Source organism: Oncorhynchus nerka, linkage group LG20, assembly GCF_034236695.1.
Source record: "Oncorhynchus nerka isolate Pitt River linkage group LG20, Oner_Uvic_2.0, whole genome shotgun sequence".
Taxonomy (NCBI): domain Eukaryota; kingdom Metazoa; phylum Chordata; class Actinopteri; order Salmoniformes; family Salmonidae; genus Oncorhynchus; species Oncorhynchus nerka.
The window spans coordinates 8,187,934-8,206,339 of NC_088415.1; the positions used below are offsets into that span (position 1 = coordinate 8,187,934).

General features: G+C 47.4%; 1 protein-coding gene across 13 annotated transcripts in view; it reads left to right on the forward strand.

The window, feature by feature from the left end:
- LOC115101844 (zinc finger protein 335-like) overlaps window positions 1-10,335 on the forward strand; it is a 33,284-nt gene extending 22,949 nt beyond the window's left edge. For 7 of the 13 annotated variants that reach the window (XM_065005177.1, XM_065005185.1, XM_065005186.1 and 4 more), the window contains 5 exons: window positions 5,280-7,915; window positions 8,035-8,763; window positions 8,894-9,003; window positions 9,184-9,230; window positions 9,499-10,335. In XM_065005177.1, coding sequence (XP_064861249.1) covers window positions 5,280-5,407 — 128 coding nt within the window. In that variant the 3' untranslated portion in view covers window positions 5,408-7,915; window positions 8,035-8,763; window positions 8,894-9,003; window positions 9,184-9,230; window positions 9,499-10,335. The remainder of the gene's footprint in view (window positions 1-5,279; window positions 7,916-8,034; window positions 8,764-8,893; window positions 9,004-9,183; window positions 9,231-9,498) is intronic. The other 6 variants (XM_065005179.1, XM_065005181.1, XM_065005183.1 and 3 more) reach the window with 6 other exon arrangements.
- The last annotated feature ends 8,071 nt before the right edge of the window (window positions 10,336-18,406 follow it).

Below are 18,406 nucleotides of genomic sequence, written 5' to 3' on the forward strand. Positions count from 1 at the left end.
TATGTTCTATATGACAGTGGTAGGACACCTGATCAGAGGCAGTATGTGATCTATGACAGTGGTAGGACACCTGGCTCACCTTATCAGGGGACTGCAGATGGAAATTAGCTGTTACATTAAACCAGATTTAGCTATCATTTCTCAATTGTACTGAGACTTGTGTTTTTGTTGTACACCGAGTATACAAAACATTATGAACACCTTCTCTTTCCATGACATAGACTGACCAGGTGAATCCAGATGAAAGCTAGAATCCCTTATTGATGTCACTTGTTAAATCCACTTCGATCAGTGTAGAAGAAGGGGAGGAGATAGGTTAAATAAGGATTTTTTTTTAAGCCTTGAAACATGGATTGTGTATGTGTGCTATTCAGAGGGTGAATGGGCAAGACAAATGATTTTAAGTGGCTTTGAACGGGGTATGGTAGTAGGTGACCGGCGCACCGGTTTAAGTGCGTCAAGAACTGCAATGCTGCTGGGTTTTTCACGCTCAACAGTTTCCTGTGTGTATTAAGAATGGTCCACCACCCAAAGGACATCCAGCCAACTTGACACAACTGTGGGAAGCATTGGAGTCAACATGGGCCAGCATCCCTGTGGAACGCATTGGAGTCAACATGGGCCAGCATCCCTGTGGGAAGCATTGGAGTCAACATGGGCCAGCATCCCTGTGGGAAGCATTGGAGTCAACATGGGCCAGCATCCCTGTGGGAAGCATTGGAGTCAACATGGGCCAGCATCCCTGTGGGAAGCATTGGAGTCAACATGGGCCAGGATCCCCCTGTGGAACACATTGGAGTCAACATGGGCCAGCATCCCTGTGGAACAACATGGGCCAGCATCAACATGGAGTCAACATGGGGCCAGCATCCCTGTGGAACGCATGGATGGGCCAGCATCCCTTGGAACGCATTGGAGTCAACATGGGCCAGCATCCCTGTGGAACGCATTGGAGTCAACATGGGCCAGCATCCCTGTGGAACGCATTGGAGTCACAGCATCCCTGGGCCAGCATCCCTGTGGAACATCCCTGTGGAACGCATTGGAGTCAACGTGGGCCAGCATCCCTGTGGAACGCATTGGAGTCCCTGTGGAACGCATTGGTCAACGCCAGCATCCCTGTGGAACGCATTGGAGTCAACGTGGGCCAGCATCCCTGTGGAACGCATGGTCAACGTGGGCCAGCATCCCTGTGGAACGCATTGGAGCCAGCATGGGCCAGCATCCCTGTGGAACGCATTGGAGTCAACATGGGCCAGCATCCCTGTGGAACACTTTCAACACCTTATAAACAATGTTCCCTCAATTGTTTTTTAGTCACTGAGCAAATTTCAAGTCTGCTAAGCGCTAACTTGAAATGTGTGAAAATTCTGTGCAACTTCCAGAATGCGTTTACTTTGAACACTGAGGCTGTACCCGCTTTACATTAGTAAAGTAGGCTAATGTGGCTATTGGATCATAATGTAGGCCTACCAGAGTGGCCTACCATCAAAAACAATGGAGAAAATGCATCACATAACATTTTAACATGGAAATAGAACTGTTCTATCATTCAGCCTACAGTAGCAGCCAATGTGTGCTGTTCAATGTAGGCCTACATTCCGTGAGACTTTTGAAATAAACAAGCAGGGCTTGGCATTAACCTGTCGATCCACTTGTCCTCCAGACAAGGAAGTGACTGAAAGTGTTGTTGTTTGACGTAAGAAACCACTTTACAAAATAAAATGCATTGTTATTCCCATACCATAATTACAGAGAATCAGATAAAGGATGCTACCCTCTGCCTATTGGCTACTTGGCTTATTCAAGCCTGGGAAATTAACGGAAATATATGCATATTAAAACCATTTAAATGTAGACGCTTTTTGCATTGTATATATTTACCATATCATATGGAGACAGAAACATAAACCTTTTCATAAGTGGACATAATTGGTTAAATCCTTCCAATAGAAAAAAAATATTAATAATTTGTTACGAATGTAACTTTAATTAAATGATTTGACTCTTCACATGGGATGATTTCACTGAACAACAAAAGAAAGGGATTATTGAATGATCCCAATGAACCATCGCATCTCCCAAAAACATTTTCAACATACATCTGTAAAATGATAGTCTAGAAACTAAAGCTTTGGTTGTCTTCCTCTCAGGCTTCCATGTCTTCTCCCTGGACCTCCTCAATGTCCACCTCTTGAATATCAGACTGAGGCCCCATCTTCACTGTCACTTTCCAACCTTGTTGAGGATGGCTCGTTGTCAGGCACAAAAAGCCCCAATTTTTCAACTCTCCTATTGCATAGCCTGTGTGTGTGTGTGTGTGTGTGTGTGTGTGTGTGTGTGTTCCCAAACAAGGACCAATTGCACTCTGAGGCGGCTGATGTTGGTGGGATTTGGCAACAGAGGAAAGAGCCTCAGATCCACAAAGTCCCTTCCACCAGGTGGCTGATGAGATATGTTGGCACGACTGCCATATTGCATCTCCATCCCAAGGCACTTGCTTGGAAGTGTACTTCGCCAGACAGCCAATAACCTTGCCCTGATCCAGGCCAATGTGGCGAGACATGGTAGTGATGACACCATAGGCCTTGTTGATCTCTGCACCAGACAGGATGCTCTTGCCAACACGTACACTGCAGCGTGTATGGGCTTCACGTTTTTGATGTATTTCAGAACTGCAGTTTCCTCAGCATGGAGCAACAGTGAAGTGGGCAGGGCAGTATGGATTTCTTATCTTACATCTGCAAGCAGAGTCTGAACATCAGACAGGATGGCATTGTCTCCCTCAATCCGTGCGATGGCTACTGCTATAGGTTTCAGGCTGCTTACCACTCTCTCCCAAAATGCATCACCCAGGAACATCCTCTTGATGGGGCTGTCCATATTGGCAGACTGTGATATGACCATTTCTTGGAGAGAGTCCTTCCCCTCCAGGAGGCTGTCAAACATGATGACAACACCACCCCAATGGGTGTTGCTGGGCAGCTTCAATGTAGTGTTCTTATTCAATCTACCTCACTTTCCTTGGTGAGGTAGATTGCTGCTATAACTTTATAACCCTTCACATACCTAACCATTTCCTTGTCTCTCTTGTAGAGTGTATCCATTGTTTTCAGTGCCATGATGTCCTTCAGAAGCAGATTCCATGCATTAGCAGCACAGACAATGGGTGTAGTGTGGAGGGTAGGAGGGCTCCGCTTTAGACCAAGCAGCCTTCATGTTCACAGCATTGTCTGTCACTAGTGCAAATACCTTCTGTGGTCTAAGGTCAATGATGACTGCCTTCAGCTCGTCTGCAATGTAGAGACCGGTGTCTCTGTTGTCCCTTGTGTCTGTCCTCTTGTAGAATACCGGTTGAGGGGTGGAGGTGTAGTTAATTATTCCTTGCCCAGGAACATTTGACCATCCATCAGAGATGATTGCAATGCAGTCTGCTTTCTCTATGATTTGCTAGACCTTCAATTGAACTCTGTTGAATTCTGCATCCAGCAAATGAGTAGATAAAGCATCTCTTGTTGGCTGTGAGCATCAGAGGTGAACCAGTTGCATACAGGGCTCGAGCAAGACATTCATCAGCATCTCTGACTACGTTCCTCCATTGAGTCAAAAAAAACTTCTGATTCCAGAAGGGCCATGAGCTGTTGGTATCGATAAGATGTCCGATTCATCTTTTCACCTCGAATAGAAGTAGAGGTACTTTGGTCAGAGGTTGCTTGTTGTAAGCGCTTGTAAGGGAACTTTATGCACTTGGCCAGATGATTCTGCATCTTTGTTGCATTGTTCACATATGATTTGGCACAGTATTTTCAAAAGTACACAGCTTTTCCTTCTACATTAGCTGCAGTGAAATGTGTCCATACGTCAGATAGTGCCCGTGGCATTTTCCTGTAAGATTTGAGAAAAAATGAGTAAAAAAAAAAATACAATTCCATGTACAAGATAAATAGTTAAGCAGTTAGATTAAACAACTTCTTTGTAAGATAATTGTTTTAAAATGAAATGTATGGAAACAGGTGAATTAACACTGCTCCATTTGAGCAGGCTCAAACAAGATCAAACCCACATTGTAGCAAAAACTAACTAGCAAAAATTGTTAAGTTAGAAATTATTTAAACACATTTTGCTATAGGCTACTATTTACCAACAAAAAAATAATGTATGTCACATAAAATATATTCACCCACACAGTATTGTAATCAAAACTTCCCAGAAAGCATGTAGTCCTTTGCTCAGACAGTGTAGTAGTGTGGGTTCAATAGCATCTCATTAGTGTGCAAGATCTTGAGAATCAGCTGTATATGTGATGGAAGAATGCACTGTGCATGCAGAGGGCTGCAATTCCATTGAATTGGGGATAGTTTAACCAAAATATGCCACAAGACCTAGAATTACCTTATGTGTATCCCAAAAAAAGTTCACTGTTGAAAGCAAACTTTATTTTTTAATTAATTTAAGCAAAATTCCCACAATTCCCGGGTTTAACGCCCCATGGAATATTTCCAGAAATTTACCGTAATGTTAGCAACCCTAGTTGCAGTTCCAAATGAGAACTTGTTCTCAACTTTAACCTGGTTAAATAAAGGTTAAATTTAAAAAAAAGTTCTGCCACAAAAAAATCTCTTGTAAACTAATAAGTCTTGCATAGTTTTTGTTTTGTTTTGGTATGTTGCATTGAAAGAGACTAATTGCGTTGAATCGATCACAATTCCCACAGTAAAGGGAAACGTTCATAGTGTCAACGAAGGGAGAAAACTATAGAAAGTTGAGTGTTCAATTTCGTGTTTCTCTGCGCAGGCTGATATTTCTTCTTCGCTGAAGTCCCGGGGGGAGCCTCGTGCGTGCACAGCTTAGAGGGAACGTTGCTTGTAATGTCCATTTCCCCCAAGGAAACGAGGCTGTTCTGAGGGCGATCATCCAAACACACACAACTCCATATTAGGAAGGTGTTCCTAATGTTCTGTACACTCGCTGTACATCCTTCATATAAACATTTAATAAATAAATGAATCAAGGATTAGATCATGGGTGGGCAACTCCAGTCTTTGGGGCATGATTGGTGTCACACTGCTTATCCACCCCTCTCATCTCATCCATCCAAACACACCTGATTAATCAAATTGCATTCTAAAATGAAGATCATGATTAGGTGATTATTGGAGTCGGGTGTGTTTGCTGAGGCAAAACTGTGACACCAATCAGGCCCTCGAGGACAGGAGTTGTCCACTCCTGGACTAGATGATAAGTTGAATCAGTACTTACTCTCTCTATCTGTGTTCTAGTCATAGCAGATGCCGCCACGCAGCAGACACAGACCGTCTACACTGAGGCCACACAAGAACAGCTGGAGCTGCTACAACAGCAGGGCATCCAGTATGATGTCGTCACGTTCACCGACGAGCAGAGATGACATCATCACCTTCAGACACTAATGTTGGATGTGATGCCACTGCTTTAAAGGACAGAGAGACGGGCCTGCAGTGCAGGACCCAGTGTGATGGAACCATATGAGCTGACAGTGGGGCCAGTGACATACATTGTTTATTTTATTTTATTGATTTAACCTTTTAACTAGGCAAGTCGGTTAAGAACAAATTCTTATTTACGATGTTGACCTAGGAACAGTGGGTTAACTGCTCCCCCCCCCCGTCAGCTCTTGGATTCGATCTAGCAACCTTTCGGTTACTGGCCCAACGCTCTAACAACTAGGCTACCTGCCGCCACCCCCCTAGTAGCCATGGTTTAGGAAGATCAGCCAAAGCAAGGCTCTGCACCCAAGCTACAAATCATCTTGTATCCCAAACTACTACATTACATGATCAGGAGTAGCAATTCTGGGCAGCGCCTTGCTCAAGCTGATCCCCCCCCCGAACACGGTGCTCTACTCTGATATGGCCACCCCTTCGAATTAGTGGGTTCGGCTATTTCAGCCACACCCGTTGCTGACAGGTGTATAAAATTGAGCACACCTCCATGCAATCTCCATAGACAAACATTGGCAGTAGAATGGCCTTACTAAAGAGCTCAGCGACGTTCAACGTGGCACCATCACAGGATGCCACCTTTCCAACAAGTCAGCTCATCAAATTTCTGCCCTGCTGGAGCTGCCCCAGTCAACTGTAAGTGGTGTTATTGTGAAGTGGAAATGTCTAGGAGCAACAACGGCTAAGCTGCGAAGTGGTAGGCTACTTAAGCTCACAGAACGGGACCGCCGAGTTCTGAAGGGTGTAAAAGTCATCTGTCCTCAGTTGCAACACTCACTACCGAGTTCCAAACTGTCTCTGGAAGCAACGTCAGCACAAGAACTGTTCTTTGGGAGCTTCATGAAATGGGTTTTCATGGCTGTGCAGCCGCACACAAGCCTAAGATCCAGCGTCAGCTGGAGTGGTGTAAAACTTGCGCTGCAGCATACAATTACATTCTAGATGATTCTGTTCTTCCAACTTTGTGAAAATTGTTTGGGGGAAGGCCCTTTCCTGTTTCAGCATGACTGTGCCCAGAGCGAGGTCAATACAGAAATGGTTTGGGGAGAGAGACCCATGATTTTTGGAATGAGATGTTTGACTAGCAGGTGTCCACATACTTTTTTGTCATGTGGTGTATCTTCAGATATGAGTTGATAGGAACCGTAGTAGGGAGGATTTAAGTGGCTGCTAGCTATCTCATCTTTTCAGTGTTCAAATAGATGAACTCTCACTGTTAAATACATACCGGTATACAAAAAGCTTCTGTAAATTCTAAAATGTTGCAAATTCTAAGTTGATCATAGGGGCTGCTGTACATTTTAAGGAACAAAGTTACACGAGAGGTTGGTTGGTCTAGGGTGAGTCCCAAATGACACCCTATTCCCCACATAGGGCACTACTTTTGACCAGAGCCCTGGTCAAAAGTAGTGCCCTGAATCAGTTATTGGTTGCCATTTGGTACGTAACCCCACTCTGTAATTATTTAAATGATCTTTCTGCGTGTGCCTCAATACCTGCTTTGACTTGCAAGACGAAGAAGAAGAAGAGGGAATTAAATGGCTGATTATATTTAAGCAATAAGGCCCGAGGAGGTGTGGTATTATGGCCAATATACAAAGGCTAAGGACTGTTCTTAGGCACGACACAACACGCTAAGCCGTGGTATATTGGCTATATATCACAAACTCCCGAGGTGCATTATTGCTAACATAAATTGGTTACCAATATAATTAGAGCACAAAAAATACATGTTTTGTCATAAGAGTGGTATACGGTCTGAAATACCACGGCTGTCAGCCAATCAGAATTCAGGGGGCTTGACCCACCCAGTTTATAATTCAGAATAGAGCACAGCATCCAATCGATGCCTATGGAGGATCGGATGACTGACTGTGTGACTACAGGATTGATTGCGATTCGTGGATAAAGAGTGATCAAGGATATGCTTGAATGAAAATGTCTGAATAACTAAAAGCTGATACCAAATAAATCACTGATATATTGTCTAAGATCTTTCACTTCTCATTTTGTGATTTAGTTTTTTTATGTTTTTATTTTGGTCCAGATCATTTGTTTTTCTATGACCAAAACAGAGGTATTGTGATACTACTTGGACCCATGATGGCCGAGCTGGTACCGTGACAACCTGTCATCTTCATACTCTAAGCCGATAATGAGCGTGTCCTAAAACCTGTAAAAATCACATTTTATTTGTCACATACACATGGTTAGCAAATATTAAAGCGAGTGTAGCGAAATGCTTGTAATTGCAAGTTAGAGAGATCCTCTCCCCCAAATGAAGGAAGTTAATCACAAGGCTGATGTCAGAACAGTGCAGTCAAACCGCTATCAACTTGGGGGGGTGAGTAAGATGTATGGGGACAGCTGCCCAGCCTCTGTGAGTATCTCACTGAGGATGAAAATGACTATCTTTCTCTTGCTTCTTCTATTAGGTGAGATTTTATCCAGGTTTGTCTGAGATTAAAAAATTTAAAAATGTAGGAAGAGATTTCTTTGTGCCATATTTGGTCATTTCTAAGTGTGTGTGTGTGTCCGCTTGTTTGTTTGATAGATGACCCTGAGATAGAAGCACAACAGTGGACGGAGGTGAATGGACGAGTATACGGACACGTTCTGCTGAGATTTATCTTTCCTCCCTTCTACAATGGTTATGAGAAGTTATGTTCTAAACTATATCCTGGGCCATTTCCTGTTGTGAATACCAGAGGATATGTCAACAACTTGTACAAGGGACGAATATCGAGAACGGAATACAACGGTGAGATGTACGTTATATGATATGGAATTTAAAACCTGTGGACGCTGGCGACTACAGGTGTGTTGTCAGCAGTGTGAATCATATCTACTCTGACTTTCACCTCCAGATTGGTAAGAACCCTCGTAGATAAATCAAACCATCTTTTTAAAATGAAGTAAAGAATATTTTTGTTCTATTCTAGGAACTGATATTAGAAACTGGAATGCATACTGTAGGTAAACCAATGTGTTAAGGCCAAGGAAATCTGTAAGCATGTACAGTAGGAGGAAGATTACGTTTATTTAACCATTATTTAACTAGGCAAGTCAGTTAAGAACAAATTCTTATTTACAATGACGGCCTACACTAAGTCAACTTGTAAAATAACAGATCGCTGTTGAAATGAGTGCTTATTAAATTCGGTTTCTGTTTAGATAGTGGTCGACGTAGCGGTCCTGCACCCCCTCGCCCTCGTGTCAGATCAACCATCAGACCCTCCATCTCCTCATCATCATCAGACACCTCTGTGCCTTTTTTCCCCAGGTGCAATCTCTCTCTCACACACACACACACACACATTCAGGTTAATTATTCCTTCTAGTTGATAATAGTTGTGGGAGTGGTGTAATGCTTATGTCAGTATTTTGTCATCTTTGTCCTATTCACCTGTTAGTATTTCCCGGAGTGTTAGTATACCACTGGCTGCAGGTCTCTGCATCTCCATGGGGATCGTTATCTGTTCAATCATAGTTGCTGTGGTTCATCGCAAAGTCAGGGCAAAAAGTAAGAGGTCCCGCTTTTCAGTTACAGCTTTCAGTGTTTCATACATGACTTGCTGTTCGTGTTAAATTGTCTTTCAAATACACAGGCTACGACCTTTTAGCCAGTAGACGTTCAATGATTTCTGACATTGTCGCACAGTGTCCTTTCTTTAAGTGGATGTCATTTTCATGTTCTTCACAGAGAAATGTGGAGCAACTTCCAGTGACTCAGCAGCCCACGTCCTCTCAGTAAGTGCTAAACTTAGACGTTGTCTCCGTGACTCACTGTCAAATGTCCTGTTTTGTCCCAGAAACAACAAAGAGTAATACTAGTGTTTGAGTTTGACGTCCCTGTAATATCTGTCGATATGTCTTCTGCAGTGGGCCCCGTAATAAACAGTTTAGAAAAAAAACTTATACATACGTATAAAGACAAATTCTAATAGTTATATACCTTAATATAAAGTGTTACCAAATAATATTTAATATGTATATATATATAATATGTCTCCTGCAGCACGTCCCTCAAAAGGAGAGCAGTATTGTCTACGCCACAGTGGACTTCAAACCTCAGGAGAACCATACCACTGAGCTGTATGCTAACCTACAGACACTCAGCAGCCCCAGAGGTCATGACCCTGACACACACAGAGAGCCTGCTGGGACGGTGGTGTACTCCACGCTGGCTAGCAACCAACGCTGAACCGGATTGTTACGTATCTGTATCTTTCTTAGCCTGGTGGTCACAGATCTGTTTGTGCTGTCTTGATATGCTATCATGACCAGGCTATCTGTATAATCCTTAGTTGCTACATTTTTTTATTTTTTATTAATGATATATACTTATAAATGCCTCATGAGCTTAGTTCATCTGTCGTACCCCCATCAGAACCCAAAATATAAGCTTGTTTTACTCCAATGTTTGTAAACAAAGTAAATGTAATCAAACACATTATACCCTCAACACATGGTTAAAACTATAGTGTTGATATATAGTGTTGTATATAGACTTGTTTATACTGTATTATTGACTGTATGTTTGTTTTCCTCCATGTGTAACTCTGTGTCGTTGTATCTGTCGAACTGCTTTGCTTTATCTTGGCCAGGTCGCAATTGTAAATGAGAACTTGTTCTCAACTTGCCTACCTGGTTAAATAAAGGTTAAATAAATAAATAAATATCATGGATGGTCAGTTCTTTTATCCATAGCTCTGTCTAGGATAGAGAGACGCCCATCCTTCCGCTTCTTACCAAAACAGCGGCGTGGTGCCACTTTGGTTTCTAGCTTTAAGATGATTGATTTGTCTATATTCTTTTGACTTAAGAACTATACAAATAAAATAACTCAACTACACCATGATTTACTCTGACTGTCTTTCAACAAGCTGGCTCTATTGACAGGCTCAGAGACACTATCTGGCATCCAATCACCATGTCCTTATCAGTTTCCTCTGGATAAAACCTTACAGACACAGAGTTCCCTACCCATTCATATACGAGATGGTTGTCTCTGGGCCTACCTGCCTCCACTATGTTTGGGTCTATGTCTCTGGGCCTACCTGCCTCCACTATGTTCGGGTCTATGTCTCTGGGCCTACCTGCCTCCACTATGTTTGGGTCTATGTCTCTGGGCCTACCTGCCTCCACTATGTTTGGGTCTATGTCTCTGGGCCTACCTGCCTCCACTATGTTTGGGTCTATGTCTCTGGGCCTACCTGCCTCCACTATGTTTGGGTCTATGTCTCTGGGCCTACCTGCCTCCACTATGTTTGGGTCTATGTCTCTGGGCCTACCTGCCTCCACTATGTTTGGGTCTATGTCTCTGGGCCTACCTGCCTCCACTATGTTTGGGTCTATGTCTCTGGGCCTACCTGCCTCCACTATGTTGGGGTCTATGTCTCTGGGCCTACCTGCCTCCACTATGTTTGGGTCTATGTCTCTGGGCCTACCTGCCTCCACTATGTTTGGGTCTATGTCTCTGGGCCTACCTGCCTCCACTATGTTTGGGTCTATGTCTCTGGGCCTACCTGCCTCCACTATGTTTGGGTCTATGTCTCTGGGCCTACCTGCCTCCACTATGTTTGGGTATATGTCTCTGGGCCTACCTGCCTCCACTATGTTTGGGTCTATGTCTCTGGGCCTACCTGCCTCCACTATGTTTGGGTCTATGTCTCTGGGCCTACCTGCCTCCACTATGTTTGGGTCTATGTCTCTAGGCCTACCTGCCTCCACTATGTTTGGGTTTATGTCTCTGGGCCTACCTGCCTCCACTATGTTTGGGTCTATGTCTCTGGGCCTACCTGCCTCCACTATGTTTGGGTCTATGTCTCTGGGCCTACCTGCCTCCACTATGTTTGGGTCTATGTCTCTGGGCCTACCTGCCTCCACTATGTTTGGGTCTATGTCTCTGGGCCTACCTGCCTCCACTATGTTTGGGTCTATGTCTCTGGGCCTACCTGCCTCCACTATGTTTGGGTCTATGTCTCTGGGCCTACCTGCCTCCACTATGTTTGGGTCTATGTCTCTGGGTTCTACCTGCCTCCACTATGTTTAGGTCTGTGTCTCTGGGCCTACCTGCCTCCACTATGTTTGGGTCTATGTCTCTGGGCCTACCTGCCTCCACTATGTTTGGGTCTGTGTCTCTGGGCCTACCTGCCTCCACTATGTTTGGGTCTATGTCTCTGGGCCTACCTGCCTCCACTATGTTTGGGTCTATGTCTCGGCCTACCTGCCTCCACTATGTTTGGGTCTATGTCTCTGGGTTCTACCTGCCTCCACTATGTTTGGGTCTATGTCTCTGGCCCTACCTGCCTCCACTATGTTGGGGTCTATGTCTCTGGGCCTACCTGCCTCCACTATGTTTGGGTCTATGTCTCTGGGCCTACCTGCCTCCTATGTTTGGGTCTATGTCTCTGGGCCTACCTGCCTCCACTATGTTTGGGTCTATGTCTCTGGGCCTACCTGCCTCCACCATGTTTGGGTCTATGAATCTGGGCCTACCTGCCTCCACTATGTTTGGGTCTATGTCTCTGGGCCTACCTGCCTCCACTATGTTTGGGTCTATGTCTCTGGGCCTACCTGCCTCCACTATGTTTGGGTCTATGTCTCTGGGCCTACCTGCCTCCACTATGTTTGGGTCTATGTCTCTGGGCCTACCTGCCTCCACTATGTTTGGGTCTATGTCTCTGGGCCTACCTGCCTCCACTATGTTTGGGTCTATGTCTCTGGGCCTACCTGCCTCCACTATGTTTGGGTCTATGTCTCTGGGCCTACCTGCCTCCACTATGTTTGGGTCTATGTCTCTGGGCCTACCTGCCTCCACTATGTTCGGGTCTATGTCTCTGGGCCTACCTGCCTCCACTATGTTTGGGTTTATGTCTCTGGGCCTACCTGCCTCCACTATGTTTGGGTCTATGTCTCTGGGCCTACCTGCCTCCACTATGTTTGGGTATATGTATCTGGGCCTACCTGCCTCCACTATGTTTGGGTCTATGTCTCTGGGCCTACCTGCCTCCACTATGTTTGGGTCTATGTCTCTGGGCCTACCTGCCTCCACTATGTTTGGGTCTATGTCTCTGGGCCTACCTGCCTCCACTATGTTTGGGTCTATGTCTCTGGGCCTACCTGCCTCCACTATGTTTGGGTCTATGTCTCTGGGTTCTACCTGCCTCCACTATGTTTAGGTCTGTGTCTCTGGGCCTACCTGCCTCCACTATGTTTGGGTCTATGTCTCTGGGCCTACCTGCCTCCACTATGTTTGGGTCTGTGTCTCTGGGCCTACCTGCCTCCACTATGTTTGGGTCTATGTCTCTGGGCCTACCTGCCTCCACTATGTTTGGGTCTATGTCTCGGCCTACCTGCCTCCACTATGTTTGGGTCTATCTCTGGGCCTACCTGCCTCCACTATGTTTGGGTCTATGTCTCTGGGCCTACCTGCCTCCACTATGTTTGGGTCTATGTCTCTGTGCCTACCTGCCTCCTATGTTTGGGTCTATGTCTCTGGGTTCTACCTGCCTACACTATGTTTGGGTCTATGTCTCTGGGCCTACCTGCCTCCACTATGTTTGGGTCTATGTCTCTGGGCCTACCTGCCTCCACTATGTTTGGGTCTATGTCTCTGGGCCTACCTGCCTCCACTATGTTTGGGTCTATGTCTCTGGGCCTACCTGCCTCCACTATGTTTGGGTCTGTGTCTCTGGGCCTACCTGCCTCCACTATGTTTGGGTCTATGTCTCTGGGCCTACCTGCCTCCACTATGTTTGGGTCTATGTCTCGGCCTACCTGCCTCCACTATGTTTGGGTCTATGTCTCTGGGTTCTACCTGCCTCCACTATGTTTGGGTCTATGTCTCTGGGCCTATCTGCCTCCACTATGTTCGGGTCTATGTCTCTGGGCCTACCTGCCTCCACTATGTTCGGGTCTATGTCTCTGGGCCTACCTGCCTCCACTATGTTTGGGTCTATGTCTCTGGGCCTACCTGCCTCCACTATGTTCGGGTCTATGTCTCTGGGCCTACCTGCCTACACTATGTTCGGGTTTATGTCTCTGGGCCTACCTGCCTCCACTATGTTTGGGTCTATGTCTCTGGGCCTACCTGCCTCCTATGTTTGGGTCTATGTCTCTGGGTTCTACCTGCCTACACTATGTTTGGGTCTATGTCTCTGGGCCTACCTGCCTCCACTATGTTTGGGTCTATGTCTCTGGGCCTACCTGCCTCCACTATGTTTGGGTCTATGTCTCTGGGCCTACCTGCCTCCACTATGTTTGGGTCTATGTCTCTGGGCCTACCTGCCTCCACTATGTTTGGGTCTGTGTCTCTGGGCCTACCTGCCTCCACTATGTTTGGGTCTATGTCTCGGCCTACCTGCCTCCACTATGTTTGGGTGTATGTCTCTGGGTTCTACCTGCCTCCACTATGTTTGGGTCTATGTCTCTGGGCCTACCTGCCTCCACTATGTTTGGGTCTATGTCTCTGGGCCTACCTGCCTCCACTATGTTCGGGTCTATGTCTCTGGGCCTACCTGCCTCCACTATGTTTGGGTCTATGTCTCTGGGCCTATCTGCCTCCACTATGTTCGGGTCTATGTCTCTGGGCCTACCTGCCTCCACTATGTTCGGGTCTATGTCTCTGGGCCTACCTGCCTCCACTATGTTTGGGTCTATGTCTCTGGGCCTACCTGCCTCCACTATGTTTGGGTCTATGTCTCTGGGCCTACCTGCCTCCACTATGTTTGGGTCTATGTCTCTGGGCCTACCTGCCTCCACTATGTTTGGGTATATGTATCTGGGCCTACCTGCCTCCACTATGTTTGGGTCTATGTCTCTGGGCCTACCTGCCTCCACTATGTTTGGGTCTATGTCTCTGGGCCTACCTGCCTCCACTATGTTTGGGTCTATGTCTCTGGGCCTACCTGCCTCCACTATGTTTGGGTCTATGTCTCTGGGTTCTACCTGCCTCCACTATGTTTAGGTCTGTGTCTCTGGGCCTACCTGCCTCCACTATGTTTGTGTCTATGTCTCTGGGCCTACCTGCCTCCACTATGTTTGGGTCTGTGTCTCTGGGCCTACCTGCCTCCACTATGTTTGGGTCTATGTCTCTGGGCCTACCTGCCTCCACTATGTTTGGGTCTATGTCTCGGCCTACCTGCCTCCACTATGTTTGGGTCTATCTCTGGGCCTACCTGCCTCCACTATGTTTGGGTCTATGTCTCTGGGCCTACCTGCCTCCACTATGTTTGGGTCTATGTCTCTGTGCCTACCTGCCTCCTATGTTTGGGTCTATGTCTCTGGGTTCTACCTGCCTACACTATGTTTGGGTCTATGTCTCTGGGCCTACCTGCCTCCACTATGTTTGGGTCTATGTCTCTGGGCCTACCTGCCTCCACTATGTTTGGGTCTATGTCTCTGGGCCTACCTGCCTCCACTATGTTTGGGTCTATGTCTCTGGGCCTACCTGCCTCCACTATGTTTGGGTCTGTGTCTCTGGGCCTACCTGCCTCCACTATGTTTGGGTCTATGTCTCTGGGCCTACCTGCCTCCACTATGTTTGGGTCTATGTCTCGGCCTACCTGCCTCCACTATGTTTGGGTCTATGTCTCTGGGTTCTACCTGCCTCCACTATGTTTGGGTCTATGTCTCTGGGCCTACCTGCCTCCACTATGTTGGGGTCTATGTCTCTGGGCCTACCTGCCTCCACTATGTTTGGGTCTATGTCTCTGGGCCTACCTGCCTCCACTATGTTTGGGTCTATGTCTCTGGGCCTACCTGCCTCCACTATGTTTGGGTCTATGTCTCTGGGCCTACCTGCCTCCACTATATTTGGGTCTATGTCTCTGGGCCTACCTGCCTCCACTATGTTTGGGTCTATGTCTCTGGGCCTACCTGCCTCCACTATGTTTGGGTCTATGTCTCTGGGCCTACCTGCCTCCACTATGTTCGGGTCTATGTCTCTGGGCCTACCTGCCTACACTATGTTTGGGTTTATGTCTCTGGGCCTACCTGCCTCCACTATGTTTGGGTCTATGTCTCTGGGCCTACCTGCCTCCTATGTTTGGGTCTATGTCTCTGGGTTCTACCTGCCTACACTATGTTTGGGTCTATGTCTCTGGGCCTACCTGCCTCCACTATGTTTGGGTCTATGTCTCTGGGCCTACCTGCCTCCACTATGTTTGGGTCTATGTCTCTGGGCCTACCTGCCTCCACTATGTTTGGGTCTATGTCTCTGGGCCTACCTGCCTCCACTATGTTTGGGTCTGTGTCTCTGGGCCTACCTGCCTCCACTATGTTTGGGTCTATGTCTCGGCCTACCTGCCTCCACTATGTTTGGGTCTATGTCTCTGGGTTCTACCTGCCTCCACTATGTTTGGGTCTATGTCTCTGGGCCTACCTGCCTCCACTATGTTTGGGTCTATGTCTCTGGGTTCTACCTGCCTCCACTATGTTTGGGTCTATGTCTCTGGGCCTACCTGCCTCCACTATGTTTGGGTCTATGTCTCTGGGCCTACCTGCCTCCACTATGTTCGGGTCTATGTCTCTGGGCCTACCTGCCTCCACTATGTTTGGGTCTATGTCTCTGGGCCTATCTGCCTCCACTATGTTCGGGTCTATGTCTCTGGGCCTACCTGCCTCCACTATGTTCGGGTCTATGTCTCTGGGCCTACCTGCCTCCACTATGTTTGGGTCTATGTCTCTGGGCCTACCTGCCTCCACTATGTTTGGGTCTATGTCTCTGGGCCTACCTGCCTCCACTATGTTTGGGTCTATGTCTCTGGGCCTACCTGCCTCCTATGTTCGGGTCTATGTCTCTGGGCCTACCTGCCTCCACTATGTTCGGGTCTATGTCTCTGGGCCTACCTGCCTCCAATATGTTCGGGTCTATGTCTCTGGGCCTACCTGCCTCCACTATGTTTGGGTCTATGTCTCTGGGCCTACCTGCCTCCACTATGTTTGGGTCTATGTCTCTGGGTTCTACCTGCCTCCACTATGTTTGGGTCTATGTCTCTGGGCCTACCTGCCTCCACTATGTTTGGGTCTGTGTCTCTGGGCCTACCTGCCTCCACTATGTTTGGGTCTATGTCTCTGGGTTCTACCTGCCTCCACTATGTTTAGGTCTGTGTCTCTGGGCCTACCTGCCTCCACTATGTTTGGGTCTATGTCTCTGGGCCTACCTGCCTCCACTATGTTTGGGTCTGTGTCTCTGGGCCTACCTGCCTCCACTATGTTTGGGTCTATGTCTCTGGGCCTACCTGCCTCCACTATGTTTGGGTCTATGTCTCGGCCTACCTGCCTCCACTATGTTTGGGTCTATGTCTCTGGGCCTACCTGCCTCCACTATGTTTGGGTCTATGTCTCTGGGCCTACCTGCCTCCACTATGTTTGGGTCTATGTCTCTGGGCCTACCTGCCTCCTATGTTTGGGTCTATGTCTCTGGGTTCTACCTGCCTACACTATGTTTGGGTCTATGTCTCTGGGCCTACCTGCCTCCACTATGTTTGGGTCTATGTCTCTGGGCCTACCTGCCTCCACTATGTTTGGGTCTATGTCTCTGGGCCTACCTGCCTCCACTATGTTTGGGTCTATGTCTCTGGGCCTACCTGCCTCCACTATGTTTGGGTCTGTGTCTCTGGGCCTACCTGCCTCCACTATGTTTGGGTCTATGTCTCTGGGCCTACCTGCCTCCACTATGTTCGGGTCTATGTCTCGGCCTACCTGCCTCCACTATGTTTGGGTCTATGTCTCTGGGTTCTACCTGCCTCCACTATGTTTGGGTCTATGTCTCTGGGCCTACCTGCCTCCACTATGTTTGGGTCTATGTCTCTGGGCCTACCTGCCTCCACTATGTTCGGGTCTATGTCTCTGGGCCTACCTGCCTCCACTATGTTTGGGTCTATGTCTCTGGGCCTATCTGCCTCCACTATGTTCGGGTCTATGTCTCTGGGCCTACCTGCCTCCACTATGTTCGGGTCTATGTCTCTGGGCCTACCTGCCTCCACTATGTTTGGGTCTATGTCTCTGGGCCTACCTGCCTCCACTATGTTTGGGTCTATGTCTCTGGGCCTACCTGCCTCCACTATGTTTGGGTCTATGTTTCTGGGCCTACCTGCCTCCACTATGTTTGGGTCTATGTCTCTGGGCCTACCTGCCTCCTATGTTCGGGTCTATGTCTTGGGCCTACCTGCCTCCACTATGTTCGGGTCTATGTCTCTGGGCCTACCTGCCTCCACTATGTTCGGGTCTATGTCTCTGGGCCTACCTGCCTCCACTATGTTTGGGTCTATGTCTCTGGGCCTACCTGCCTCCACTATGTTTGGGTCTATGTCTCTGGGTTCTACCTGCCTCCACTATGTTTGGGTCTATGTCTCTGGGCCTACCTGCCTCCTATGTTTGGGTCTATGTCTCTGGGCCTACCTGCCTCCACTATGTTTGGGTCTATGTCTCTGGGCCTACCTGCCTCCACTGTGTTCGGGTCTATGTCTCTGGGCCTACCTGCCTCCACTGTGTTTGGGTCTATGTCTCTGGGCCTACCTGCATCCACTATGTTCGGGGCTATGTCTCTGGGCCTACCTGCATCCACTATGTTTGGGTCTATGTCTCTGGGCCTACTTGCCTCCACTATGTTCGGGTCTATGTCTCTGGGCCTACCTGCATCCACTATGTTTGGGTCTATGTCTCTGGGCCTACCTGCCTCCACTATGTTTGGGTCTATGTCTCTGGGCCTACCTGCCTCCACTATGTTCGGGTCTATGTCTCTGGGCCTACCTGCCTCCACTATGTTTGGGTCTATGTCTCTGGGCCTACCTGCCTCCACTATGTTCGGGGCTATGTCTCTGGGCCTACCTGCATCCACTATGTTCGGGTCTATGTCTCTGGGCCTACCTGCATCCACTATGTTCGGGTCTATGTCTCTGGGCCTACCTGCCTCCACT